Source organism: Lindgomyces ingoldianus, assembly GCF_010093535.1.
Source record: "Lindgomyces ingoldianus strain ATCC 200398 unplaced genomic scaffold BDR25scaffold_6, whole genome shotgun sequence".
Lineage (NCBI taxonomy): Eukaryota > Fungi > Ascomycota > Dothideomycetes > Pleosporales > Lindgomycetaceae > Lindgomyces > Lindgomyces ingoldianus.
In genome coordinates this window covers 1,775,796-1,797,829 of record NW_022985167.1, presented here as the reverse complement: position 1 = coordinate 1,797,829, position 22,034 = coordinate 1,775,796, and the positions used below count along the sequence as shown (strand labels likewise).

The following is a 22,034-nucleotide window of genomic DNA, read 5'->3' as shown; positions in this document are numbered from 1 at the left end:
TCTCTGCCAATAACCTGTTATTATATGTTGCTAATATACTAATACACACAAGCAAGTGGACAACACACCTTCCTCGCCCCATACACCTTTGACTCACTTGAAATCAAACGCCCCAATCTCCCTCACCCCCTCCTTCTCTTTTCCCTTCACACTCAACGAGCTGCCTCCACTGCTCTGTCTCACAATCCCCGCAGCTTCAACATCGCCCCCTCCCCTCCGCGAAAACAAGTCATCTGGGAATGGAAACAAGGTTCTACGTCTAGGTGGACTCTTTTCCACTGCCGACATCCACACTAAAGTCGTGATGTCTTTCCCCAACGCTTCAACAATCGGTGTGACTATCGGTAGAATAAGAAAGAGTAAGACGTAGGAGGTAATACCGACAATGGTGACGTTGGTACCGTAAGTGAAATTCCGGTCGGCAAGGAATATCATAAGCCAGCTCCCCCAAGACCAGAAAACAAGGCCGTGCAGGAGGTATATTGTGAAAATATGCGGGAAAAGGACAAGGAGAAAGCGTAAAGAAAGGACACTTTGGACCGCGGGTGAGATCTCGACAATAGCTTGCATACCGACTGCAAACAGCAATCCGTTGAATCGGGGCACATAGTACGCTGGATAACCCGCGTTCTCTGTGTTCCAGATGGCCTCACCCGTGGAATCGTCAGGATGGATGTTGTTTTCGTAAATGACGAAGTTAAAGTCTGACCAGTTTGGAATCATATTTGCGGCAAAGCCAGCGATAACGCAGAGCCAGCAGAATGTTAGGAAAGGGAAGTATGCTAGAGGCCGTTTGTGGAGCCAGTCTTTGTACTTGTAGGTGATGTCGATATCAGCAAGAAGGAGCCCGAACCAGAGATATGAGCCCCAGGATACTGCATACCAATGATTGATGATACAGAATGTGTAGTAGGCCATGCGCTTCCAGGGTGTTTTTATCTCGTAGACAACGATGACGCCTGTGAGAACGAGCCATGAGCCTTGAAGCTGGACGGCGATTGTCCACAACACACCCGTGCAGTAATTGAATGTAATTTGTGGAACGGCGTTAGGAATCAGGTAGACTAGCTCAAGGATCTCTGAGATGAAGTGCCCAATAGTGGGGAAACGAGTTACGTAAGGCCAATTAGACCAAGTAACCGAAGGAATATAACGAAGATACGTCGTCGCACCGCAGTCAACAAGAAAGTACTCCAGCAATGCCATGGCGGTCACAGGAATCATGAGACGAGGTGTTCGTCGTACAGCCCCTTTTGCAATGTCCTGCAAATTCCCCCTCTTCAGGTACCCAGCAACGAGAAAGCGAACAGAGGTCGTGAAAAAGACTCCTAGCCACATTTGATTGAGAACGAAGGGGGATACAATCTTCCGGGCCCAGTATTCAGATTCGTAGTGTTGTGGTGCGCCAGGAATGATGATAGCAGGAACGAAGGTGAGGGCAAAATGCATGACTGTAACGAGAATAGCGCACAGAGCGACAAGACCTGCGAGGTAGTCGATACGTTGGTGCGGTGGAGGTGGGTGAGATGTCATGCGAGGAGCAGGAAGTGCAGACTGCGTTACAGTCTCCATAGGAATTTTGTCGTCCGGCCCTGGAACTTGGATGACTGGCAGTGTTTTCTCAGAGGCATGCCTCGACATTGTCTTCCGATCTTTTCCAACTCGTGGGGTGGTTGGCGAAGGAAACTCCTCGGTAGTCAAATTAAAATTGCTTGAATAAGGAGAAAGGACATGCGGTGTTGTTCCACGGCTGTCAAATCGAACCGAACCGGAACGAGAACAGTAGCCATGGGTGGAGCAACCATAAACGGAAGTCCCAGGACTCGGTTCGGCTCTTTCAATGGTGAGGCTATTCTTGGATTCGTGACTATACTCAGAAGATGGACGGCACGACACAGATGAGTTTTGGACCGAGTTGTTGCGAGTTGAAGGGACACTGTATTCTAGGGTTTCAAACGGATTAGGTTCAGTGCTCTCGGCGGGAGCTACCGATGACGCATGCCTATGTCCGTTTGACGGAGCTTGCTTCCGCCATGGTGCGCGACGAATGAACGCGTGGACCAGCAAAAGAGAAGAGAATCCAATGCAGATGACTGATATCCAAAGAGCAGGCATTCTCTTAACGCTTTTGTTGCTTTTTTGCTTCCACTTCTTGGTTGCCGGCTCAGAATACGGGGTGGAGCCCCGGAGAGAAATATCCTCCATTGAGCATGCTTCAGTAAGAGTACAGCGCGCCACAAATTCCTCGCGTCCTTTGTCGGTCATCGATGAGGAGTTGAAGAACATGCGAATCCATCCAATATTCGCAACTGATCGCTGCGCTGGTGGACCCTCCATCGAGTATTTGTCTCCAGTCGCCCAGTGCTTGAAGTAGAATGGCGAAGGTACAGATGGCATGTGTGGGTTCTTCTTGTGCAAGACTGATCGCGTAAGGTTTCCCCCAATATAGAAATTAATGAAGTCTTCCGTCCAGTCGATCCGATACTCGGTGTAGTTCCACGGGTTGACCTTGCTGTTGCCAAGGGTCTCAGCAAGGACCGTGTAGTTTCGGTTGGCAGTACTCTCGTTAATCGCCGTGCTGAAGTTGATGCCAAGGTCGCGAGTGGTGAATTCATTGTTGACAAAGGTCCCAATCCATGCATTAGAAGGATCATCCGTGTTCATGACGCTAAGCTCAGTGATCTCAGTATCGTTGTACTGCCATATCATGGACATAGCGCTCCCACGAGCTCTGTTACTAGGCGCTTTTATGAGAGTGCGGAAGGAGCCATACTGAATGTCACGCCTTGCCGTTCGAATACCAGCTCCATTAACTAGATGTTCGGATGTGGGCGGCGAGACGAACAGTTGCAAAGATTCAGACTCGTTGAAGTGCAGGTTAGAGGGGTCTGCACCCTGACGGTAGATGGCATTCCAGTTCTTCTCATACTTGTGCTCGTAGTCCTCAGCTTCGAAATCTTTCGGAAGGCTCGTGGATTCATTAAAATAGACAATTATGGAGTCGGTAAAGAGTTTCTTGGTACCCGAATCATAGAAGCCACAAGAGCAATTGTTGTTGTCGCTGTTGCGGATATCTGCGGAGACGAGGGAACACGACACAATAATGAAAACGAGTGACCAAATGAGAACCATTGTGCTTAAAGAGCGAGGAATGCTGGAATGGAGAGTTGCAGCGATACTCAACTATCAGGCCTTCGATGTTTTTGCAGGCATATCAAACCCTGTGGTGAGCCAGAGAGGTGGATGAAACTGGTACGATGTAGTAGACAATGGCCGCACTCCTAAATCAATAGCTTGATGATCTGCATTGAATGGCCTTTCATGGATTGGGGAGCCGCAGCGTCCGCCCGAAGATTCTCATTGGAATACCAGTGCGTATAGATACATGCATTACAGTAATGACTGGGTGTGGTAGCTCAACGGAAGCGCGTCCACAGAGCGGCATGCCACACAGTCGTGCAGCGGCGTCCGCAGCCCTCTCGGCGGGACCCACACGTCGTCCTTCATAGCGCCACGCAATGAAGATGAGGTGATAACAAGGGAGGACGGCATTCGTTGGATGCAGGCGTGGTGTTGATGTCGGAGAGTAAGACGTGGATGTGACCAAGGATGGTGGCTTACAGTTCCCTAGCGCCAGGTACTGCGGAGAGCACAGACCATGGACCCACTTTTTCAGCCGTGAAGTAGAGTGGCCTCCTTTTCGCACGACCTCGTAACACATGTCTCTCAATCAGAATGCAACACAGGCTCGAGAAACCGCCCTCTAACCCTGGGAGCCATTGTTCAGCCCTTGCCATTTCACAGCACCACGAGCCAGGGATATAGATAGCTGATCATCTTTCAATCGGTCTTTCCAAAGATAGGCCTGCCTGTAAATGCCGTGCAGAATAAGTAGATCCTGCATGAAATCGTCTAAGGGCAATAGGAATTCCTCTCGGCTGAGAGGCGCACTAGGTTCTGGCTGCACATGCAAGGGTCTGGGAATCAGGCCCAGTGGAATCCAATAATACCGAGGCCAATTTTCGGCTCTTGATCTTGACCTCGATAAATAGACAAGCGCGCATGATGACGCATCCACGGATGTCTCCTTCGGGGAGATAGGGTTGTCCTAGGATATTTTGTAAAATAGCTCTCTTATTCTCTGACGTTCTTGTCCGGAAGGAAAGAATCTTTGATGTTCTAAGGCTCGACTCCTTCCATGACTTTCTTTTCACTCTTTTAAATTCGCTCCACTTGTAAACTTAACCCCGGCAGTCATCATTCGTTCTGACTGACCACGCCATTCGTTGAAGCATTCATCGTTTCAAGAAGCTTTGAAGACATCCTTTCGCTATATCACCATGAACGACTCGAAGGATTTCACCATCGATATTGGGGAAGTACCTCCCTACTTATCGGATGAGAATCCAGCCGCAAGGACGAGTATCCTACCAGGGAGTATGACTGAGAGTGCATCAGCATTCATCTCAGAGTGGACGCCATTCAGCTTGGTTGCCTCATACTTTATCTTTTCTACATGTCTCTACATGTACTGCAGCGAAGGCTTGATTGCCATCTTCTGGTTCATCTATATGTGCACCAATTTCTACATTGCTGGGGCGACCGTGCTGGAGGCCTTCATGAGCATCACACCTTGTCGTGAGGGAAGGAAGATTGTCACTCAAGCAGAAGAGAAGGGGTGGCTTTTTCCAACACCACACGACCAACTTCTTGTTCTCGATCTACTCATCGTGGCTTATCTCCCCAACGAAAAGGATATCATTATGGACCGTGCCTTGTATGCTCTAGAACAGATCGACTATCCAAGAGACAAGATTCGAATCACCATTCTATACAACACTCCTAAGTCGATTGAGCCACTTGAGACGGAATTGCACCAACTCATGGACAAATACGCCCACGCACGAGTTATTAAAGTCCCAAACTCCACATCTAAAGCGGATAATCTCAACTACTTCTTCTCTCTTGAGACCGATTCAGACCTCATCGCCATCTACGATTGTGACCACTACCCACACCCTAATGGGCCTCGGTGGGCTGTGGAACGATTCACTGCCGACCCAGACATCGATATAGTTCAAGGCAGATGCGTGATTTTTAACACCGAGGACAGCTTCTTGACCAGTATGATCGCGGTTGAGTTCGATAAGATTTACGCTGTCTCCCACCCAGGCCGGGCCAAGATGTGGGGTTTCGGGCTTTTTTGTGGCTCTAATGGATACTGGAGAACATCACTACTTCGGGAGTTGAAGATGGACGGTGATATGCTCACGGAGGACATCGACTCTGCACTTCGCGCATTCTCCCGAGGATCAAACGCAGTCCATGACTTGAACGTCACCTCGTATGAGCTCGCGCCAACGACATTTCCAGCTTTCTGGAAGCAACGGCTACGATGGGCGCAAGGGTGGGCACAAGCGAGTATGAAGCACGTTAAAATGGTCTACAATAAACCCAACGATCCTCTTCATCCCAATTACAACCGCAACTTTACGGCTCGGTTCGGAGTGCTCTCTCTTCTTCTCATCCGCGAGGCTAGCTACTATCTTGTTACACAATACACCTGCCTTGTCCTCAGCTTCGTCATTACCAAATTCCCCACTTCTGGCGAAGAGCTTTGGAAGCTCGTTTATTTTCAGTACCCGGTTTCACAGTGGCTTTTCATCATAAGGTTCGTACGACTACACGACGCTCTAGAACCACGCTAAAATTTGTTCCTAGCATCATCTGCCTTATTGCGACATTGTGGATCACGAACCAAGTAAAGTCTGAGTTCGTGTCGAGATGGATGATCATCGTCTTCTCCATCCAGTACCCGCTTTATCTCGTGCTATCAGCCACCATCGGATTGTATGGACATGCTAGGCAGGTGGTTCGGTACAGTTCATGGAACCCGACCGCACGAAATTGATGGATTCCTTGCAGTCTGGAGGCACGATAACCCTGTGGCCTTTACAGTTTTCTTCCACTGATATATATTTTGCATTATATTCTGCAAGACGACAGTACACATAATGGCACCCCCAAATAATTTAATTTAAAACGCTTCTAATATATATAATGCATGTTCGAACATCTCTTTTACCTATTTTTGTTTCTGCCTGTGTCTCTACGTTTGATTCTGTATAACGGGGAGTCGACACGCGACGTTCAACAGACGCACGCTCACTTCCACTGCTCCTACGCTTCGTCTATTCAAACTGTGCCACACAGCTCGGACCAGCTGTGGCTATACTTCCCACTCCCGATGCGCTGGAATATAAGTGTCCCAGATTCATCTTACTTCCATCCCTATCACGGTATCTACTGTATCTCACATCGTTCTGCGAGAACCCGAATCATTTCAGCCGCTTCACAATTTCCTGCTCTCGGAACTTCCCTTCCCATCTAATTTAGCATGCCTGGCGATATCTCTTCAACCTATTGATCTACTATCATGATAGACAGGAGCTGAGCCTCATTCCGCCTCAATATTTAAAATTCGTGGGGTACCCACGTTGCATCCTCGCGCGATTCTGGTTCGCCAGTAAAAGGGTCCGAAAATATTAAAAGACGGGAGGAAGGATTCCTTCACGCACTGATTCACAATCGCGCGTGCACTGGCGCATGAGCCCCTGAACTTCGCATAGATGCTGTGCAGGGACAAGCGGGATTGCTGATTCAGTGTAGAATTCAGCACGCTCAATTGGACCCTTGTTCTCGGGAATATATGACCTCGTGACCAACCACATTGGTAGCTCACGTTTTTGGAACCTTAGGCGTCCGTATCTCAGCCTATGGTAGAGCCTTTTGGCTGTTTCAGTTGTAGAAATATTGAAATGAAGTTCGAAGCACACAGACATCACAGGAAAAATGAAGATTTTCGTCCCACCAAGATAACAAGCCAACAGGGAGTGGCCTGAATGCGCCAATATTATCTTAGCTAGGTGGCGTACGGCAATGGCGTCTCCCGATTCGGCTGCAGCAGGCACGACGCCACTATCCATGCGCTGCACGTTCAGCTTGGCGCGATATTTCGACATCTCGACGACGCAGATTTCGGACCGCAACTAAGATATGATGCCTGCTGCATTTCGTGCGACATATGGGTGTCGTGGTCGGCGAGAAGGGGGTGTTTGTGAACAGGGGACGGGTTGATCTCGGCTCCCCGTCGGTGAACTATCGATGATGAACAGATGCCCAGCTGGGGATGGGCGAGTAGGAAAGTTGGCGAAACACGTGTTCCAGGTTTCGTTCTTTACATTCATCGTCAATGTTTAGTTTTGTTTTATCCTAGACATTATCCATGTGAGATTTCCCTTCCTCTTAGCGAGTCGACAAACAGCAGCGCAAGCAGCATTATTACCAACACCATGAAATTCCAGCTTCCTTTCACTCATTTCTCGGAGACTCTTCCTTCTCAACCTTCGTTTATTCCATCGCAAGATTACCTCCTTGGTCTGCGAGGCCTTCTTGTCATCCAGTCTTTTCTCTTCGTTTTCTTCCAGACATTCCTTCCCGCCGCGGTCGTTGATTCGAAGAACACAACAGGCCCACTCTACCAAATCGTCCTACGCAAAACAATTTCAGTCCTTTTCTGGAACAATTCTCTCATCTACTCTTTCTTCATTTTAGTTTCCGCACGAACACTCGCTCTCCCATTCCTTGCAAATCCAAATCGTACCGTATGCTCGTCATCAATCTTCCGTCGGGGCATTAGACTATGGATCCCTACATTCGTCGCATTATCCCTCTCCGCGGCCGCGTTCTCGACAGCCTCTACGAAGTACATTTCCGACTTTCTTGAGCTGACGAACAACATCTCCACCAGCACACCAACCACGTTCAGAAACTTTCTCGTCTACTTCAACTCCCTCTTCGACCTTTTCTGGGTCTCCAAATCCTATGCTTCCCAGGCGGCAAATCAGGCCTTTCCTTCGGGCACACTCTGGACCGTCTCGTTGCTTTTTCAGCAGAGCTACACAATTTATATGACCATGGTCATCATTCCATATACCCGGAATTCCTGGCGTGTGAAAGCTTTGTTGGTTTTCATAGTGACGGCGTGGTGGGTCCAGAGTTGGGCTTGGTATTCGGTGACTGGGTTACTTCTTGCCGATGCTGTGCAAAACATGAACTTCCAAAGAAAATCCCAGAATGGTTTCAAGATAGGACGGCTGAGGGTCAAGATGTGGCCGATATACGGACTGATGGTGACTGCGGGCGTGTTGATGCAGTACTTGTTTATTGCATGGAGGCCGGAGTATAGGAATCAGGAGCTGAAGGGACACACCGGGCTGTATAACTCAGGGAGCTTGAATGAGAGTGTTGATCTCGATCAACCGCAAGCTAGAGATGACAACTATCTAATCGTCCTAGGAGTCATGCTGTTTGTAGAAACTCACGCGGCGCTGCAGAAGGTGTTAAGATGGAAGGTATTCACAGAATTGGGCCGGAGGAGTTTGAGTGAGATTTTATATTTCTTTTCTGTGAACTAAATTGACTGACGATGTTACAGGTATCTTCCTCGTCCAAGCGCTAATGATATATACCGCCGGCATCAAGCTCTATATGCGCCTCCATGCTTTGGGATCGAATCATGAGGTCGCAACCCTTGTATGCTTTATTGTATGCTTGCCATTGGTTGCGTTGGTCTCAGAAGTATTCTATCGCGTTGTTGATATCCCGAGTGTTGCTGTTGCGAAGGAGACTTGGGCATGGATTAAGAAGTAGAGAGAATGCGGAAGAAGATTGTGTCAAAATCGGGGAGGAAATTAGCGTATGTACCATAACCTTTTTACTTTCTGAGATTCTGGCAGAGGACTAGTCAATAGGCTTTCATCCAAAGATAGAAAACTTTAATGCTTGTAATATCTGTCAAACTCCTAATACCAATCGCTACGGCAGTTCATCCAGTAGCTGCATACCGCATCGCTAACTTTCGTCCTCAGATAGAATGCTGGAGTTTGCGCAATGATGATTAAAGAGGAGGCCGGCAAAATTCGCTGGATGTGCTAGGTGTGAGGGGGTTTAAGGTATGCCAAGAGGCTAGTTCTCAAGGTGGCACAACCACGAGCTCAATAACGATCATACAAAGTGTACCTCCTCTCCATCTTCATTCACCCCTTGTATTACCGAAAGCTACCGAAAGTGTCTCACCTTCCACCTCTATCACAATCTCGGATTCTCAGTTGGGCTGTACCTTCAGTCATTCGTAACGTTTTCATGGATATGTCGTTGTCGCCCTTAAATCGTCTTTGGGATCAGTAAAATGACCACGAGCAATCCAATATACAGGGCGACGCGACCTGAAGAGCTTCGGATATTCATCGCGGTGCATTTCAAAATTTTGCTTAACCACTCCAGGGAAGGCCATGGGGTTTGCGGAGGACGCGTTACTTTCCACAGGCCAATCAATCCATGCATGACGATGCATTAAAGCCTTCAGTCGTATAAGGCTGACCGATAACCTATTGCGTTAACTTTCCCTTCATCCTTTGAAGGATTGAGGGAAGCAATAACTTAATTAACATATCAGGGATCGCAGAATCACAAATGGGATCAAGTCTCCCCAAAGCCTGCATTGAACTAGATCACAACCTTCGACTGCTGGGTCTCAAGAAAGTGTCATTGTCTACAAGTAATGAGATCTTATCTACTAATCATTTTTTTTAGATATTGCTGCCGAGATCCCGTTTCGGACACTCGATAAGACGACTTTCCAAATTCAAAGGCCTAGACGTTCCACCTTTTCAAGCGCATTCTTGATGCGGTCCTGTCGTTCGGCTTGTTCGTTCGGGATTCGAAGAGCGGGCTGAGAACTTTCTCTTTCGTCGAGGTATCTCCGCATGGTGAACGAGTGCTGTGAAGTGCTAAGCAAAGTTAGCTGTTAGTCGATTAGACGGAGTGTGAGGCTCACTTTGTCTTGGAAGATGTGGACAAAGCTTGCACTGGTTTTGGGGCCAGGTTCGACATCTTGAAAATTTTTTTTTTTTGAAAAAAACCCTAGCCTTACACGGACTACTAAAATTGATACTATCTATCGAGGGTAGGTATGGCAAAGCAGGTATAACAAGGGAGGTATTGGTTGCGTGTTTGTTTCCACATAACACTTTCACCCTTGAGCTTTATACCCGTATCCTTCTTATTCTTCGCCATATTTCTCCCTGGATTTCTGAGCTGTGCTTAAAATTTGAAATTGAACAAGCTATTCCTAGCACTTGCAAGGGATTTCAAGAAAATGCATCGCACATTTGTGCTCACGTCACGTGTGTACGCCACATCATGTCTTATTGGTGCAAAATACGACTGTCAGCCACATTGGCAGCATCATCGCACATTTGTGCGATGGCTCATCCAGCCTCAGCCTAACTTTCATCCACTCTTCATCTTTTCCGGTGCAAGAAAAAAAGTGGATGGTTATCAAATCCACTCTTAGAAGTCTTCTAGTAGAGCACCATGCTTCACCACTAACTTAAAACGCGATTTCCTAAGCCAGTTGAATCCGGCGAAATGACGAAAACAAGCCGGCCTCTTATTCCCAATGAGACCTCTCAGATGTTTCCATCCTTGTTGGAAGAATCTTGGAAACCGCTATGGAACAAGAAGCCACTGGCTCCCTCTTCATTGAATGAGCCCTCCAGCACCCTTGCTCTCCCGAGTATTGACTTCGGCCTTCCTACCCAGTTAGCCGCCAAACGAGACAGCCCTCTCATTTCTTATACACAAAATCGAAATACACCAAATCAGAAAGAAGCAGTGGCACAGCCCAAGCCATCTCAACACCTTCGCGCTGAACACCCTGATTCAGGTGTAGTCTACTTAAGACCAACGATTAGTCGAGCAAGACCAAGTGGGGTGGATTTTCTGAAGAAGAAAACGCTCAGGAATGATCTGGAAGTGGAATTACAAGACGAGGAACACACGTTGGGTGAATTCTGTTGGAGGCCGGGCGTGCCCGTAGGCCCTCTAGAATCAAACCCAAATCCTAATATTTCCCAAGACGAAATGAAGAGCAAGGCGCTTCATGAGAGTCGTACTCAAAAGAACTTTAATATGGCTTCATCTATGGGATCTCTTACATATCGGAGTCGGCGTGATCATGAAGAGAAGGTACTAGAAGCTCCTAGTTGTAGTGGACGTTCTACTTCCTTTAATCCAGCTAGCAGCACCGCCAGGATGGAAGAGCTAGAAAGACCACGATTTCCAATGATACTTCCACACAGACAAAGAGTTCCACAATGGCCAGAAATACTTACACTAAGGCGAGAAGAACTTCCACCAAGGCAAGAACTACTTCCACGAGACCATGTCGATATCCCCCGCAAACGGAAGTGGAAGTTGGTATCTGCACACGATAATATCGAAAGCTTAAACACAACCTCAGATACCACTATATCTCAAAACTCAGGTCTAAAGTCGCATTTCTTGTTAGCCTTTTCCAAGATCACGCGTAAACTACTGGGGGATCTGTATTTACCGGAAGGGGTCCGATCTAAGGCCAAAGGCCCTGTAGCTTCTGGTGATAGTGGCTCTAGCTCGCAGATCTCGGACAGTTCTGCCCAGAGAGTTTCCACGTCTGGAACAGCCAACCGTGGAGGAACCCAAAAGAGGAGACGAGATCCAGGAAAAGACTCAGACAAGAATAATGACGACTCCGACGATAACGACGAAGGTAGAAGACGAAGAAAATGTCCGAGGGGTCTGAAGAAGCCCGAAGGCATTGCAAAGAGATTGAAATGCCCATATTACCAGATGAACCCAATCCAGCACACCCGAAATGCCTGCAGAGGCGCCGGATTTGCAGACATGGCGAAACTAAAGTAAGCCCAGCAGCTTATCATACCGCATTCTTCTAAGAAAAGGCTAACTCGAATTCCAGAGATCATCTAAAGCGTGTGCATTCACGGCCTATCCAATGCCCCCGCTGTTGGACAGACTTGCCCTCGGAACACGCTTACACGAAGCACCTAGTTGCTGAGCCGATTTGCCTGAAAGTACTGCCTCCAAATCCAAACGATGATCGCATTTCCGTGCGAGAGTTACAAGGCATCAACTTCAACCGATACCCGTTTGCGCAAAATCAGAGTGTGGAGGAAAAGTGGAAAACCCTGTTCCAGATGCTATTCCCTGATGCAGGGCATATCCCGTCTCCTTGTAGGCTTTCCATACACTTACCAAAGAAGACCTCCTAACCCACAAACAGATGAGGAACCGGGCCTGAATGAGAATTTTGACCGACTACTGGCGGAAACTCTAGAGGAGGAGCTGACGAAAGAACTCGTCCCCGCCCTCGGACCCGCAGTCTCAAGAATTCGTGGGCGGCTGGCGGGAATCATACAGTTGTGCAAGAAGAGAGCGTTCGAAATGTCAAGCAAAAAAAATAAAGCGCATCCATCGAATTCATCAGGGAGTTGTGGAAGGGCCACGCCCTCGACGGGTTCGGACTTAGGGCCTCTGTCTTTACTGGACCGAGATGAGGGAGCTCACCAATTGTCTCTCGTACAAGATAACCGGGGTGGGATTGCTTCACGTCCAGCATCTGCCGGGAAAGCGCCACTTCCCAATAACGACCACTTTGAGGTTGTGCGTCCTCTGGGCTTTCCGCCTACCGCAGAGGACACGCCGCCATTATCGATGTTTGATCGAGAAGAACAACCAAAGGCCGAGGTGGCAAATTCCCTTAGTACTAGCTGGATTTTAGTTGAAGATCACAGTGAAACGTATGAGCCTGACGCCCGGAAATTGAGCGATGCAGAGCATCAGTGGGAGTTCAGTGTGGAAAACGGGGCAAAAGGCAAGTATCTCTTTCACCTGCCCGGGGAATACCCATTCCCTTTGAAGCCCGATATAGATTTTGACAGTTTATCGGATGATATCTATACCCAGTTTCTTCATTTCGACTAGAACGAAAGCCCTCGTCATAGGGCTAGAACGACAGGAGGTCATGGATGTCAAGACGTTTCTTTATGGCAACGTGCAAAAGAGTACATTTGGGCACGGGTCCGGTCATAATGCGAAGTCCGGGCCTTTATGCACGAGTCTGAAGCGCAATCTGTTTCCAGGATTACTTTCCTCTCCCTTACTCTCAATAAATTCCCTTCGACGCCAAATATTTCGAACAGGTATCGTCGTTTTCACCCCTTCCGCCCCGCCACAAACTCAGGGTTAGACGAGAAGACGAAAGCGGTTCTACTTGCGTATTATAGTCATCCACGATCTACGAGCGTCGAAATATCCATCCACATGTTTCTGCGAGGAACTCCCGCCGCTTTAAGGTTTTAATTTACAGACTCTGGAGGGACATATGGTGCACTATACTCCACATAATTATATCGCCCTAACCCCAACACCCACACTTCCCGTCTCAAACAATTCCACCAACCCCGCCCCCACACACTCCTCAACAATCCACTCAAACCGCAACCCCCAAAACTGCCTCCACTTTTTCGTCCGCCCTGGCAACACACCCGTAAACTCCCCTCTCGCTCTCTTCGTCCTCGTCTGTTCATCCGATCCCGGGATCCCACCATCCCATCGCTCGCGAAGAATATCCATCGGGGCTTCGCGGTACTTGGACTTCTTAAGGAGAGCGAGGAGATGGGCTCGTGCTTCGACAAGGAGCTTGATGTGCGAGCCAGTGTTTGGGAGCGAGAAGTTGTAGTATGCGGTTGGTGGAGGTCGGTGCCCGGTTCCTCCAGAGATGTGTTGAGTTGCTTGGGCGCCGCCGACGGCGGCGAGGGAGCCAGCTGCGTGGCGGGAGCCAGCGGAGGAGAGAGAGGCCAGAGTGCCGAGACTACCGACACCAGGGGATGCAAAGAGGCTGGAGCGGGAGTCGGGCGCTGTGGTGGTAGTGAGGAAACCAGATGTTGTCAAATCGGAGAGCTCGGTGGAGGTAAAGGCTGTGTTAGGGATGGTGGTAGATATTGGGTTTGCATTCATCACGGATATGTATTTCGCTGATGCTTTATTAGTAATGCATTGAGGAATAAGGAGAGAAGCCCACTCTTGAGACCATCTTCTAGACCAGCATGTGAGTTAACTAAGCGCCACCATTCCGATACCAAAGCTATTCCATCTCCCACAGCCGCCGCACCAACACCTCTATGGGGTATCGTAACTCTACGGAGAACCCCGGCATGTGCGAGTTCATTGATCTCCCGCTCAGCTTTCGTTGACGACGGGCTCAGGGCATCAATATGCGCAATTGTGACTATCGGCGGTAGCCCGGCACGATAGTTCAGCACTTCAGCGATCCTTGTGGAATTCATCCCCGCTCTTTCTAAGGGGATGTCGCTGAACATTCTGTTACGGATGTACTCCATATACTGCGGGACATCACGGAAGTGCAGATCAGATGCCAGCGAGGCTATTACGCCGGTGTCGTCCAGACGCTCATCATCTCCACTAGAAGCATGCGTTACTGGCTGCGACGACTTCCGTCGAGAGCTAGGTTTGGATGGGGAGGATGCCGAGCGTCGTAGGGCTGAGGCAGCAGATGGCTGACGGGACTTCTTGATTCGCGATGAGCGGGCCAGAGTGCTTTGGAAGGACATTTCCTCCGCTTGTGGGCAAGTCTACCGTCTTATCTAGGGGAGATGACCCTTTGGTTTTGGGAGAATGAATGGCAAGGAAAGGGAGAAGGAGGCAAGGAAGCGCAGCAGATATAAGAACGCTAGGCGGCCGAGATGAGTCGTGCCAAAGCTTAGGCAGCAAGAGATTCAGCCTGGAGAGAGGTGCTAACCGTAGCGGATTACCAAAGGGAACAGTCATCTCAATCGCCGCAAGGGCATGTCCTCAAAGTAGCGAATAAGCACAGGATGCATGTGGGAAGAGCACGAGCCTGGTGGTGTTGACTACCTGGACAAGTGCAAGCTCTTTCATACGAGATACCAGATACCAAGATACCTCGGCACCGGTACACTCGCCACACTCGCCACAAGTGCCACAGACACTAGGCCCAATTTGGTGGCATGCTCCCCCTCCAAAAGCAAGCACCACGGCCAAATGCAAGGGGGGTATTGAGGAAAGGGGCTCCTAAATTCTAACATGGCCGAGCCCTATTCGCGCTTTCTACGCCTTTTCAGCGCTACATGGGCAAGCGTATGCCCCAAGCGGACGTGTTATGAAGGGGTTGTTGGTGCATATTCGCGCTCCAGCCACGCGACGTCATCTGCACTCCACGACCGAAGCTTGCGGAGCTCCAGACCTCAACAAAAAACCAGCACTTAACACCATGACCCCCCCTTCCTGACGTCGCCCTCACACCAGACTCTATTTCCTCACCATCGCTGCCATGTCGCTCAACGCAGAGCCGTCCGTGCCCGAGGAGCGCGAGGCCCAGCACCTCCCACCCAAGTCGTACGCTGCAGCAGCCGAAGAGGCCCTCGCTGTCGCCCTGGCCCCAGAACCAGAATCACATGTGAACGGTACCGGTGGTACCGACGCGTCGAATCGAGCTGAGAATATTGAGAACATACAGACAAATGGGAAGATCAAGATACCCGCAGACGAGCACCACCAGCAACAGTACGAAGGCGAAGGGCTGGACGGCATCCCCAAGAGCCCGCCGAGAGGGCATCGCCGGAAGACGTCGCGCAACTCGAACGGCTCAATTGGACAGAAGCACGGCGAGCACATTGAGCATGTCGAGCACCTCGACCTTCCAGTGCACGTCAATCACCACGTCTACGAGAAGCACCAGGACGGCAATGGCAAGCCGCTGACGAGCGTGAAGCCCGCGCAGAGAAGGGACACCCTGAAGTCGGGCAGGCAGGCCGGCGCTGGCTGGCAGAGGAGCAAGTATGTTGGCAATGCTCTCCCGTACAACCCCGCCTTGAGGGAATCACACTCACTCGTCCAGAATTCGATTCGCCCCCCTCAATGTGCCCCTCCAACGCCGTCTGCAGACCCTCGCCGTGCTCATGCACACGCTCAGCATCGCCGGTACCCTCACCATCTTCTTCTTCCTCTGCAGCATCCCCTTGCTGTGGCCAATTCTCCTCCCCTATCTAATATATGTCCTCTTCTCCAACGCTGGCACGTCCGGCGAGCTCTCCTTCCGCAGCGAGCGGTGCCGCCGATGGTCGGGGTGGTCCCTTTTTGCCTCGTACTTTCCCGCTCGCCTTCACCGCTCGCAGGAGCTGGAGCCGACGCGGAAATACATCTTTGGCTACCACCCACACGGCATCATATCCCACGGCGCATTTGCTGCCTTCGCCACCGAAGCTCTCGGCTTCTCGCAGCTGTTCCCCGGCATAACCAATACCCTCCTCACCCTCGACTCCAACTTTCGCTTGCCCCTCTACCGGGAGTACGCCCTCCGTATGGGCCTCGCATCCGTCTCGCGGGAATCCTGCGAAAACATCCTCTCCAAAGGCGGCCGCAACGGCGAAGGCATGGGCCGCGCCATCACCATCGTCGTAGGCGGGGCCCGGGAATCGCTCGACGCCACGCCCGGCATCATGCGTCTCGTGCTCCGCAATCGTAAGGGCTTCGTCAAGCTCGCTATCCGCACCGGCGCTGACCTCGTGCCCGTGCTCGGCTTCGGCGAGAACGAAATTTACGAACAGCTTAACGTGAAGTCACACCCTTACGTCCACAAGTTCCAGCTCCTGGTTAAGAAGCTTATGGGGTTCACTGTGCCGATTTTTCATGCTAGAGGGATTTTTAATTATGATGTGGGCATGATGCCGTATCGACGGTCGATGAATGTTGTTGTCGGGAGGCCGATTCAGATTGTCCAGGCTCAGCATCCGGACAAGGATTATGTTGATCAGGTGCATAGTGAGTATATTGAGGAGTTGACGAGGCTGTGGGATGAATGGAAAGATACGTTTGCTAAAAAGAGGCTGGGCGAGCTGGAGATTGTTGACTGAGTGAGCAGTAGGACGCGAGGGGCTGGTTTGTAACATTTTTTGTACAGTTGCTTTTGTGGGATTCTGTCCTTTTTGGTTTTGCGGGTAACGGCACTCTTGGCTTGGGAACGAAACGGAATTTGACGGCCGAATGGGTGGAGACTTGTGCTCATGCCACTGGCTCATCGTTCCAGGGAGAGCGGTTAGTATAATTGAGGGAATATAGATCTACGGTTGCCATTTGATGTCGCTCGTGTTGTTCTGATTTCGGAGTGGTGTCTGTAAATGCAGTCTCTCCCTTGTGTTCAAAGTCCAGTCCGGTTCACCCGCTCAAGCCTCCTTTGCGGTCCTCCAAAGCCTTTAATAGCCAGACTTGATGGTAACCAACCTATTTCCACTCGATATGTATACCTATTTCTCTGGGAACAAAACGCAGTTACGAGGACAATGCCAGGTATCTGCCCTTCGTTAATTTCTCCTTTGGTTCTGGATGATGGTTCTCGGTTTGGAGGCCTGTGGCATGAATTTTACGGGTTGAAAATATGTTTCAGGGCTTCAACGCCGAAACTAGTCGTTCATCTAGCCATTAATACGAACCTTTCTAAGGGGCGATAACTAATTTCTCTTCATTTTTGAGTCTAAATTTCTCCCCAGGCCCAAACTTACTGTTTAGTGAACTAGTAGAGTAGCTCCACGCTCCTCCATCTACATTTTATCCTTGTTTCACACTCTTTGGCACTAAACGCTTCTTAGGCAAGTACTAGATAAGAAGTTTTCTGCGATTTGAATTGTTTACTAATCTTTCGTGTTTGCGGTTATGGAACTCACAGAACTCCCTCACCTGGGATGTCTCATTCTATGACTGTTGTACAATATTCCGCACTAAAAAGAGACTCGCACCTTGATACTATTTCTGTCTTAGATCTAGATTTGTATTCACAGCTAGAGTCTTACACTCTATTGCTGTATCTTATTACCACCACGATATAGAGAGGAGCTTTTCGCTCGTTCATCAATCAACTTAGTTCCTTATGGTCTTAGTTCTCTAAAAGTTTTCACATTGGTATTCAGAGAGGGAATTCCAACAGAATATGCTGTGTAGGGTATGAGCAAGACATCAGTCTTGTAATGAACGCCCTCCCACAAATAGTCCTAAACTGACTTGCAAGAGAAAATGCAAACCTGCATCTCCAACTCTGTATCCTGTCAGCTCTTTCTTCAGGCCGACGACAGCAATCACATCCCCCGATTTCCACTTCACCACCACCAATCCATTTCATTCAACCCGCACCCGGTCGAAGCTAAAACTTATACTCCTGCAGTTCCTCCAGTGGCCTAGACCTGAACCCCTCCCATGCCGTATCCTTCGCCTTCCCGCTGAACGACATCGTGTTCTCGATCGCCTCAAGCTTGTCCACTAAAACCGCATTCTTGCCCTGGACATCGCGGTAGTGACGATACATGCCATCGAGATTGAGCTCTACAGATCGTTTGTCACGATGCATCTTCTCGTTTGATTCCTTTACAGTGTTGTAGTTATTCACGATCTTGCGGAGATTCTTTGTTTCTTCCTCGGCCGCCTTGATCTTGGCCCTGGCTTCCTTTTGGTGGATCCTGGCGCACTGCAGCATGTCCTGAAGCTCAGTAATCTCCGCCTTCATCATGTCCTTCTCCGCGTTATACACCTTCTCAAGGTCGATGTATGTTCGGGTGGCGCGTCGCTGCTCGGTCCCATCTTTCTCAAGCTTGGTGATTAGGATATTCTGCCGGTTCAAGTCTGCCTCGAGCTTGTCAATCTGGTCTTGTTTCGCAGCAATTGACAACGCGAGTTTGCGCTGAAGCTCGGTAGTCCGTTTGTTGAGATTTTTTTTTGCGTTATCAGACTCATCGTACAGACTGAGGACCAGATCCTCTAACTCCGCGATCCTAGCCTTCAACTTGTTCTTCTCGCCTCCATCCTTCTTCTTATCGTCTTCCAGCCCGCCCACCTCGACTTCCAGTTCTGCAATCCTGCCTTCCAGCACGGCCCTCTCAGCTTCGTCTTGCTCGCGATATACGTCAACAGCTTTCTTGAGAGCAGCTGTGAACTGGTCTTTCGCAGAGGCACGGCGAGGGTGGCCTCGCTTTGGTGCGGGAGCCTCGATGTCCGAGGAAGCTGATCTCTTGACATGAACGGTGAGTTCAGAGGTTGCGGGTTCGTCCATGGTGACGGATGAGGAGCTTCGCGGAGGGGGAGGCTGTGGTGAGGTTGGGACGTGAGTAGTGGGTGGGAGATTCATGATGGATGTCTGTCTGGGAGTTTAGGTCGAAGGTGGACGGGGGGTGGGGGATCTTGAGTAAGAGGCGAGATGGGAGGAGTCGGAAGTGAAGGTGAAGGCGGTGAAAGTGGCGGGCGAAGATGAATAGTGAGGCATTGTCGATGTTCCTCAGTTCGTCAACCAACCAAGCGTATATGCTTGAGTAAACCTCATATATTTTGAAGTAAAAGATTTGAAATAAATGAAGTAGATGGGCGGAGATGAGGAGAGAGGTTGTAAAGGGCGACAAGTTTCGGAGTAGCAAGGCACTAGCCCGAGCGATAGCTACGGGCGGTAGAGCATTTAGAACGGGTTGATTCGGAGGGGTTTCGAAAAGGTATTGAGAGACGGGAAGTCAGATGAAAATTGAACTGTAGTGCCTTACAAGAAGGCGTAGTTCAGAATAAGGAATAAGGAATAAGGTTGGCCTCGAGAATCCCTCAACGACTTCTTTTAGTTGTCATGATTTACGACGTACGAGCAACAGAGAGCACTTCCAAGAGGCGAAACCATGCCGCGTGAGTGGCCATGCCAGAGGCTGAGCTTGCTCATCTGTTCTTACGGACATATAAGATACTTCTGCAGCGTTAAATTCGACCCAACATTTCTAACACCACAACTTCATTCCATAGTTTCTAGCTATCTATCATTAAGCAGTAGTCTAGCACACCCAGTATGTGCAGTACCTTCAAAATCTGTCCCAGTTCAGGTCAAAGCTCTTCAACGTCGCCAACGCAACTTCAGTTCCTAGCTTAATACCCGCCGCACTCGCAAACGGGAAATGAATCTATGTTACGTCAGTTAAGCCCTTTACCGTACACAGTTCCCACACATATACTCACCCCACCAAACACTCTACTGTCACCATTCTCCGTCGCAGTATACGTCAAGTTCGTGTAATGTCTCGTAATAACTCCAACATTATCAATCGTCACATTACTGCTGACAGTGACATTGATATGGTCCGTTCCAAGGAAACTACGGATAACCTGGGAAGCGGCACCGCCGAAAGTCGCATGAGTAGACACATAATCAGGATGGCTGGGCGTAGGGTGCAGAAGGGGAAGCCAGGTTTGGTTTGAGACATCGTGGCCGCTTGGAAGCCAAACGGTAGCGTTGTATCGAAGGGCAGTGACAGGTCTCCAGGCATTGTATTTGTACCTATGAGGGTTAATAAGGGCCAACTAGAGTACAGCGAAGAGAGACAGCTTACTTGATAGCCCATCCTGCAACCCCGGCGTTTGCCAAAGCGTAATGAAGCTGTGCGTAGAACTTTGCCGATTTCGTGACATTGGTAGCCAGGGAGTTTCCGATGACCGCATTGGCAATTCGAGGCCAGAGACTGCAAGGCATCAGCACCATCTCGGATCTGATCTGGTGGCACATACATGAGGCTGTTCTCCCTCCAGAAATACGCTGTATCTGTGTTGAACTTCGTCCGCACGGTCGAATTACGGTCTCCCTGAACCGTTACATACTCTAATAGCTCCTCATATCCAGGATCTGTCGTCCCCGGGGGATCGGCAGTTTTGAACTGGCTCACATCTCCCGTGTTCGCGAATAGTGTTACGAACCGAGCTTGGGGTGTATCGGGAAGAGGCGCACCTCCTACGATAGCTTGATATACGCCTGGAGAGCTTGGAGCGTAAGTGTAGTCAACGAAGTCATTGATTTTGTCACCAGCCCGAGCCGTGATAGCCGTGCGAGCGGCGTCTTGGCCAATCTTGACCGCGGCACTTCCTTCGGTGGAGTTAGCAGCCAGTCCGATGGAACTCAAAATGGTCTTCAGAGCGGCACTAGTAGCGGCGTAGTTGCGGGTACCATGAAACCACCAGATAAGTGAATTGTGTGCGGCATGGGAAACGGCCAGTTGCTGGTACGCCAGTGAGCCGCTCTGGGCTTTCGTTGCAGCAAGATAGATGGCTCCATGAACGATTGCTGGACCCCAAGCTGAAGGGGGGGATTGCAGTCCTCCTATGACCGTGCCATTGACTAAGTTCGCTGTCTGCTCGACCCTGAAGCCCAGGCATTAACCTATGTACTTGTGGGCGTGGCCAGAATATACCTACCAATACTGCACAATATCTCCCGAGTACGCAGCTTGCGACCCCGTCAAAGCAAAAGCTAGGAAACCGAAGGAGGTCTTCATAATTATCACAGTTTTCGTGCGTCAGCGGGGGTTTGCATGCTTAATATACAATAAATGGTATGCAGGCACAGATTAGCCAATGGGATGGAACAACAACGTCACCCATGAATTGGCAACATCACGTCATTTGAGGTCCTAACCTTTCAGAATTTTCCAGATAGCCATTCAGGGATACGAGGCGCAATACCATACTTATATAGGTCGGATCTGTGGTAGAAGGATGGGGTTATTGGGCGAGTGTCGCTTGTGGAAGCACGACATCATTGGTTCCGATGACGAGGTGAACGCTAGCCTTGGCATAAGGCTTTGACGGGTCTTATTAAACATGTCTTATGCAATTCTCTAGAATAAGTAAGAAGCTTACTCTTTTAGTCTTCTTAATATAACCTGCTTAGCGTAGGTTATTACGCAGTGCTTATAGTGTACTTACTTTTTAGCAGAGCTTGCTCTGCTTATTATATTCGGGTTTGCAGAACAAAAAGTTGAGCAGAATCTCCTCTTTTAGACGCGCTAGTTAGTCAGAATTTCTTCAGATAAACCCTAGTAACGCTATTTCTCTGTCACCTTATGTATTTATTGCATTCTTTTTTAAAAAAAAATGTATACCTAATATAAGTGCACCTTTCTGTTAATTTGCATGCAGATTGCTCTAGTATGCGTTGTGTAAAACATGTTTAAATTATAGTTAGTTCTGTTCCACCTCTCTAGCCACATCGGTGTGTCGGGGATTGGCATCAGCCACATTGGTGTGTC

The 22,034-nt window shown here is 49.4% G+C and overlaps 10 protein-coding genes across 10 annotated transcripts; 4 read left to right on the top strand and 6 right to left on the bottom strand.

Moving 5' to 3' along the window:
* Positions 1-93: 93 nt before the first annotated feature.
* Positions 94-3,797, bottom strand: BDR25DRAFT_332220 (uncharacterized protein; the record flags this gene model as incomplete). The annotated part of the gene is made up of 2 exons (XM_033692727.1): positions 94-3,061; positions 3,622-3,797. The coding sequence occupies 2 exons, from the start codon at positions 3,795-3,797 to the stop codon at positions 94-96; spliced, it is 3,144 nt and encodes a 1,047-aa protein (XP_033551813.1).
* A 543-nt stretch (positions 3,798-4,340) lies between these two features.
* Positions 4,341-5,921, top strand: BDR25DRAFT_384402 (N-acetylglucosaminyltransferas-like protein; the record flags this gene model as incomplete). Its single annotated transcript, XM_033697872.1, has 2 exons — positions 4,341-5,671; positions 5,722-5,921. 2 exons carry the CDS (start codon positions 4,341-4,343, stop codon positions 5,909-5,911), a joined length of 1,521 nt encoding a protein of 506 aa, XP_033551812.1. The 3' UTR covers positions 5,912-5,921.
* Positions 5,922-6,467: 546 nt separating this feature from the next.
* On the bottom strand, positions 6,468-7,022 carry BDR25DRAFT_351461 (uncharacterized protein; the record flags this gene model as incomplete). The annotated part of the gene is made up of 2 exons (XM_033694854.1): positions 6,468-6,515; positions 6,579-7,022. The coding sequence occupies 2 exons, from the start codon at positions 7,020-7,022 to the stop codon at positions 6,468-6,470; spliced, it is 492 nt and encodes a 163-aa protein (XP_033551811.1).
* A 330-nt stretch (positions 7,023-7,352) lies between these two features.
* Positions 7,353-8,712, top strand: BDR25DRAFT_384401 (uncharacterized protein; the record flags this gene model as incomplete). The annotated part of the gene is made up of 2 exons (XM_033697871.1): positions 7,353-8,445; positions 8,498-8,712. 2 exons carry the CDS (start codon positions 7,353-7,355, stop codon positions 8,710-8,712), a joined length of 1,308 nt encoding a protein of 435 aa, XP_033551810.1.
* Positions 8,713-8,864: 152 nt separating this feature from the next.
* On the bottom strand, positions 8,865-9,954 carry BDR25DRAFT_351459 (uncharacterized protein; the record flags this gene model as incomplete). The annotated part of the gene is made up of 9 exons (XM_033694853.1): positions 8,865-8,993; positions 9,047-9,086; positions 9,139-9,234; positions 9,288-9,377; positions 9,443-9,474; positions 9,533-9,594; positions 9,639-9,696; positions 9,728-9,851; positions 9,899-9,954. 9 exons carry the CDS (start codon positions 9,952-9,954, stop codon positions 8,865-8,867), a joined length of 687 nt encoding a protein of 228 aa, XP_033551809.1.
* Positions 9,955-12,184: 2,230 nt separating this feature from the next.
* Positions 12,185-13,096, top strand: BDR25DRAFT_113232 (uncharacterized protein). Its single transcript, XM_033683610.1, has one exon. The coding sequence runs from the start codon at positions 12,346-12,348 to the stop codon at positions 12,883-12,885; it is 540 nt and encodes a 179-aa protein (XP_033551808.1). The 5' UTR covers positions 12,185-12,345; the 3' UTR covers positions 12,886-13,096.
* On the bottom strand, positions 13,077-14,825 carry BDR25DRAFT_340604 (uncharacterized protein). The gene is made up of 2 exons (XM_033693521.1): positions 13,985-14,825; positions 13,077-13,937 (listed from the first exon to the last, which is right to left on the bottom strand). Exons 1-2 carry the CDS (start codon positions 14,532-14,534, stop codon positions 13,309-13,311), a joined length of 1,179 nt encoding a protein of 392 aa, XP_033551807.1. The 5' UTR covers positions 14,535-14,825; the 3' UTR covers positions 13,077-13,308.
* Positions 14,826-15,192: 367 nt separating this feature from the next.
* On the top strand, positions 15,193-17,072 carry BDR25DRAFT_280597 (diacylglycerol O-acyltransferas-like protein 2B). Its single transcript, XM_033687824.1, has 2 exons — positions 15,193-15,780; positions 15,842-17,072. Exons 1-2 carry the CDS (start codon positions 15,275-15,277, stop codon positions 16,854-16,856), a joined length of 1,521 nt encoding a protein of 506 aa, XP_033551806.1. The 5' UTR covers positions 15,193-15,274; the 3' UTR covers positions 16,857-17,072.
* Positions 17,073-18,136: 1,064 nt separating this feature from the next.
* BDR25DRAFT_311350 (uncharacterized protein) lies at positions 18,137-19,114 on the bottom strand (the record flags this gene model as incomplete). Its single annotated transcript, XM_033691231.1, has 1 exon — positions 18,137-19,114. The coding sequence occupies one exon, from the start codon at positions 19,112-19,114 to the stop codon at positions 18,137-18,139; it is 978 nt and encodes a 325-aa protein (XP_033551805.1).
* A 612-nt stretch (positions 19,115-19,726) lies between these two features.
* Positions 19,727-21,281, bottom strand: BDR25DRAFT_340602 (acid phosphatase/Vanadium-dependent haloperoxidase; the record flags this gene model as incomplete). The annotated part of the gene is made up of 5 exons (XM_033693520.1): positions 19,727-19,919; positions 19,975-20,293; positions 20,346-20,474; positions 20,521-21,147; positions 21,202-21,281. 5 exons carry the CDS (start codon positions 21,279-21,281, stop codon positions 19,821-19,823), a joined length of 1,254 nt encoding a protein of 417 aa, XP_033551804.1. The 3' UTR covers positions 19,727-19,820.
* Between the last annotated feature and the right edge of the window lie 753 nt (positions 21,282-22,034).

What these genes read in the sequence shown, in the direction of transcription:
- BDR25DRAFT_113232 (XM_033683610.1), top strand. Translation starts at nt 12,346, where the DNA reads ATGTCAAGCAAAAAAAATAAAGCGCATCCATCGAATTCATCAGGGAGT.
- BDR25DRAFT_340604 (XM_033693521.1), bottom strand. Translation starts at nt 14,534, where the DNA reads ATGTCCTTCCAAAGCACTCTGGCCCGCTCATCGCGAATCAAGAAGTCC. An exon ending in TCTAGAAGATGGTCTCAAGA is followed by an intron (nt 13,938 to 13,984) that starts GTGGGCTTCTCT and finishes ATAAAGCATCAG; the next exon opens with CGAAATACATATCCGTGATG.
- BDR25DRAFT_280597 (XM_033687824.1), top strand. Translation starts at nt 15,275, where the DNA reads ATGTCGCTCAACGCAGAGCCGTCCGTGCCCGAGGAGCGCGAGGCCCAG. An exon ending in GCTGGCTGGCAGAGGAGCAA is followed by an intron (nt 15,781 to 15,841) that starts GTATGTTGGCAA and finishes TCACTCGTCCAG; the next exon opens with AATTCGATTCGCCCCCCTCA.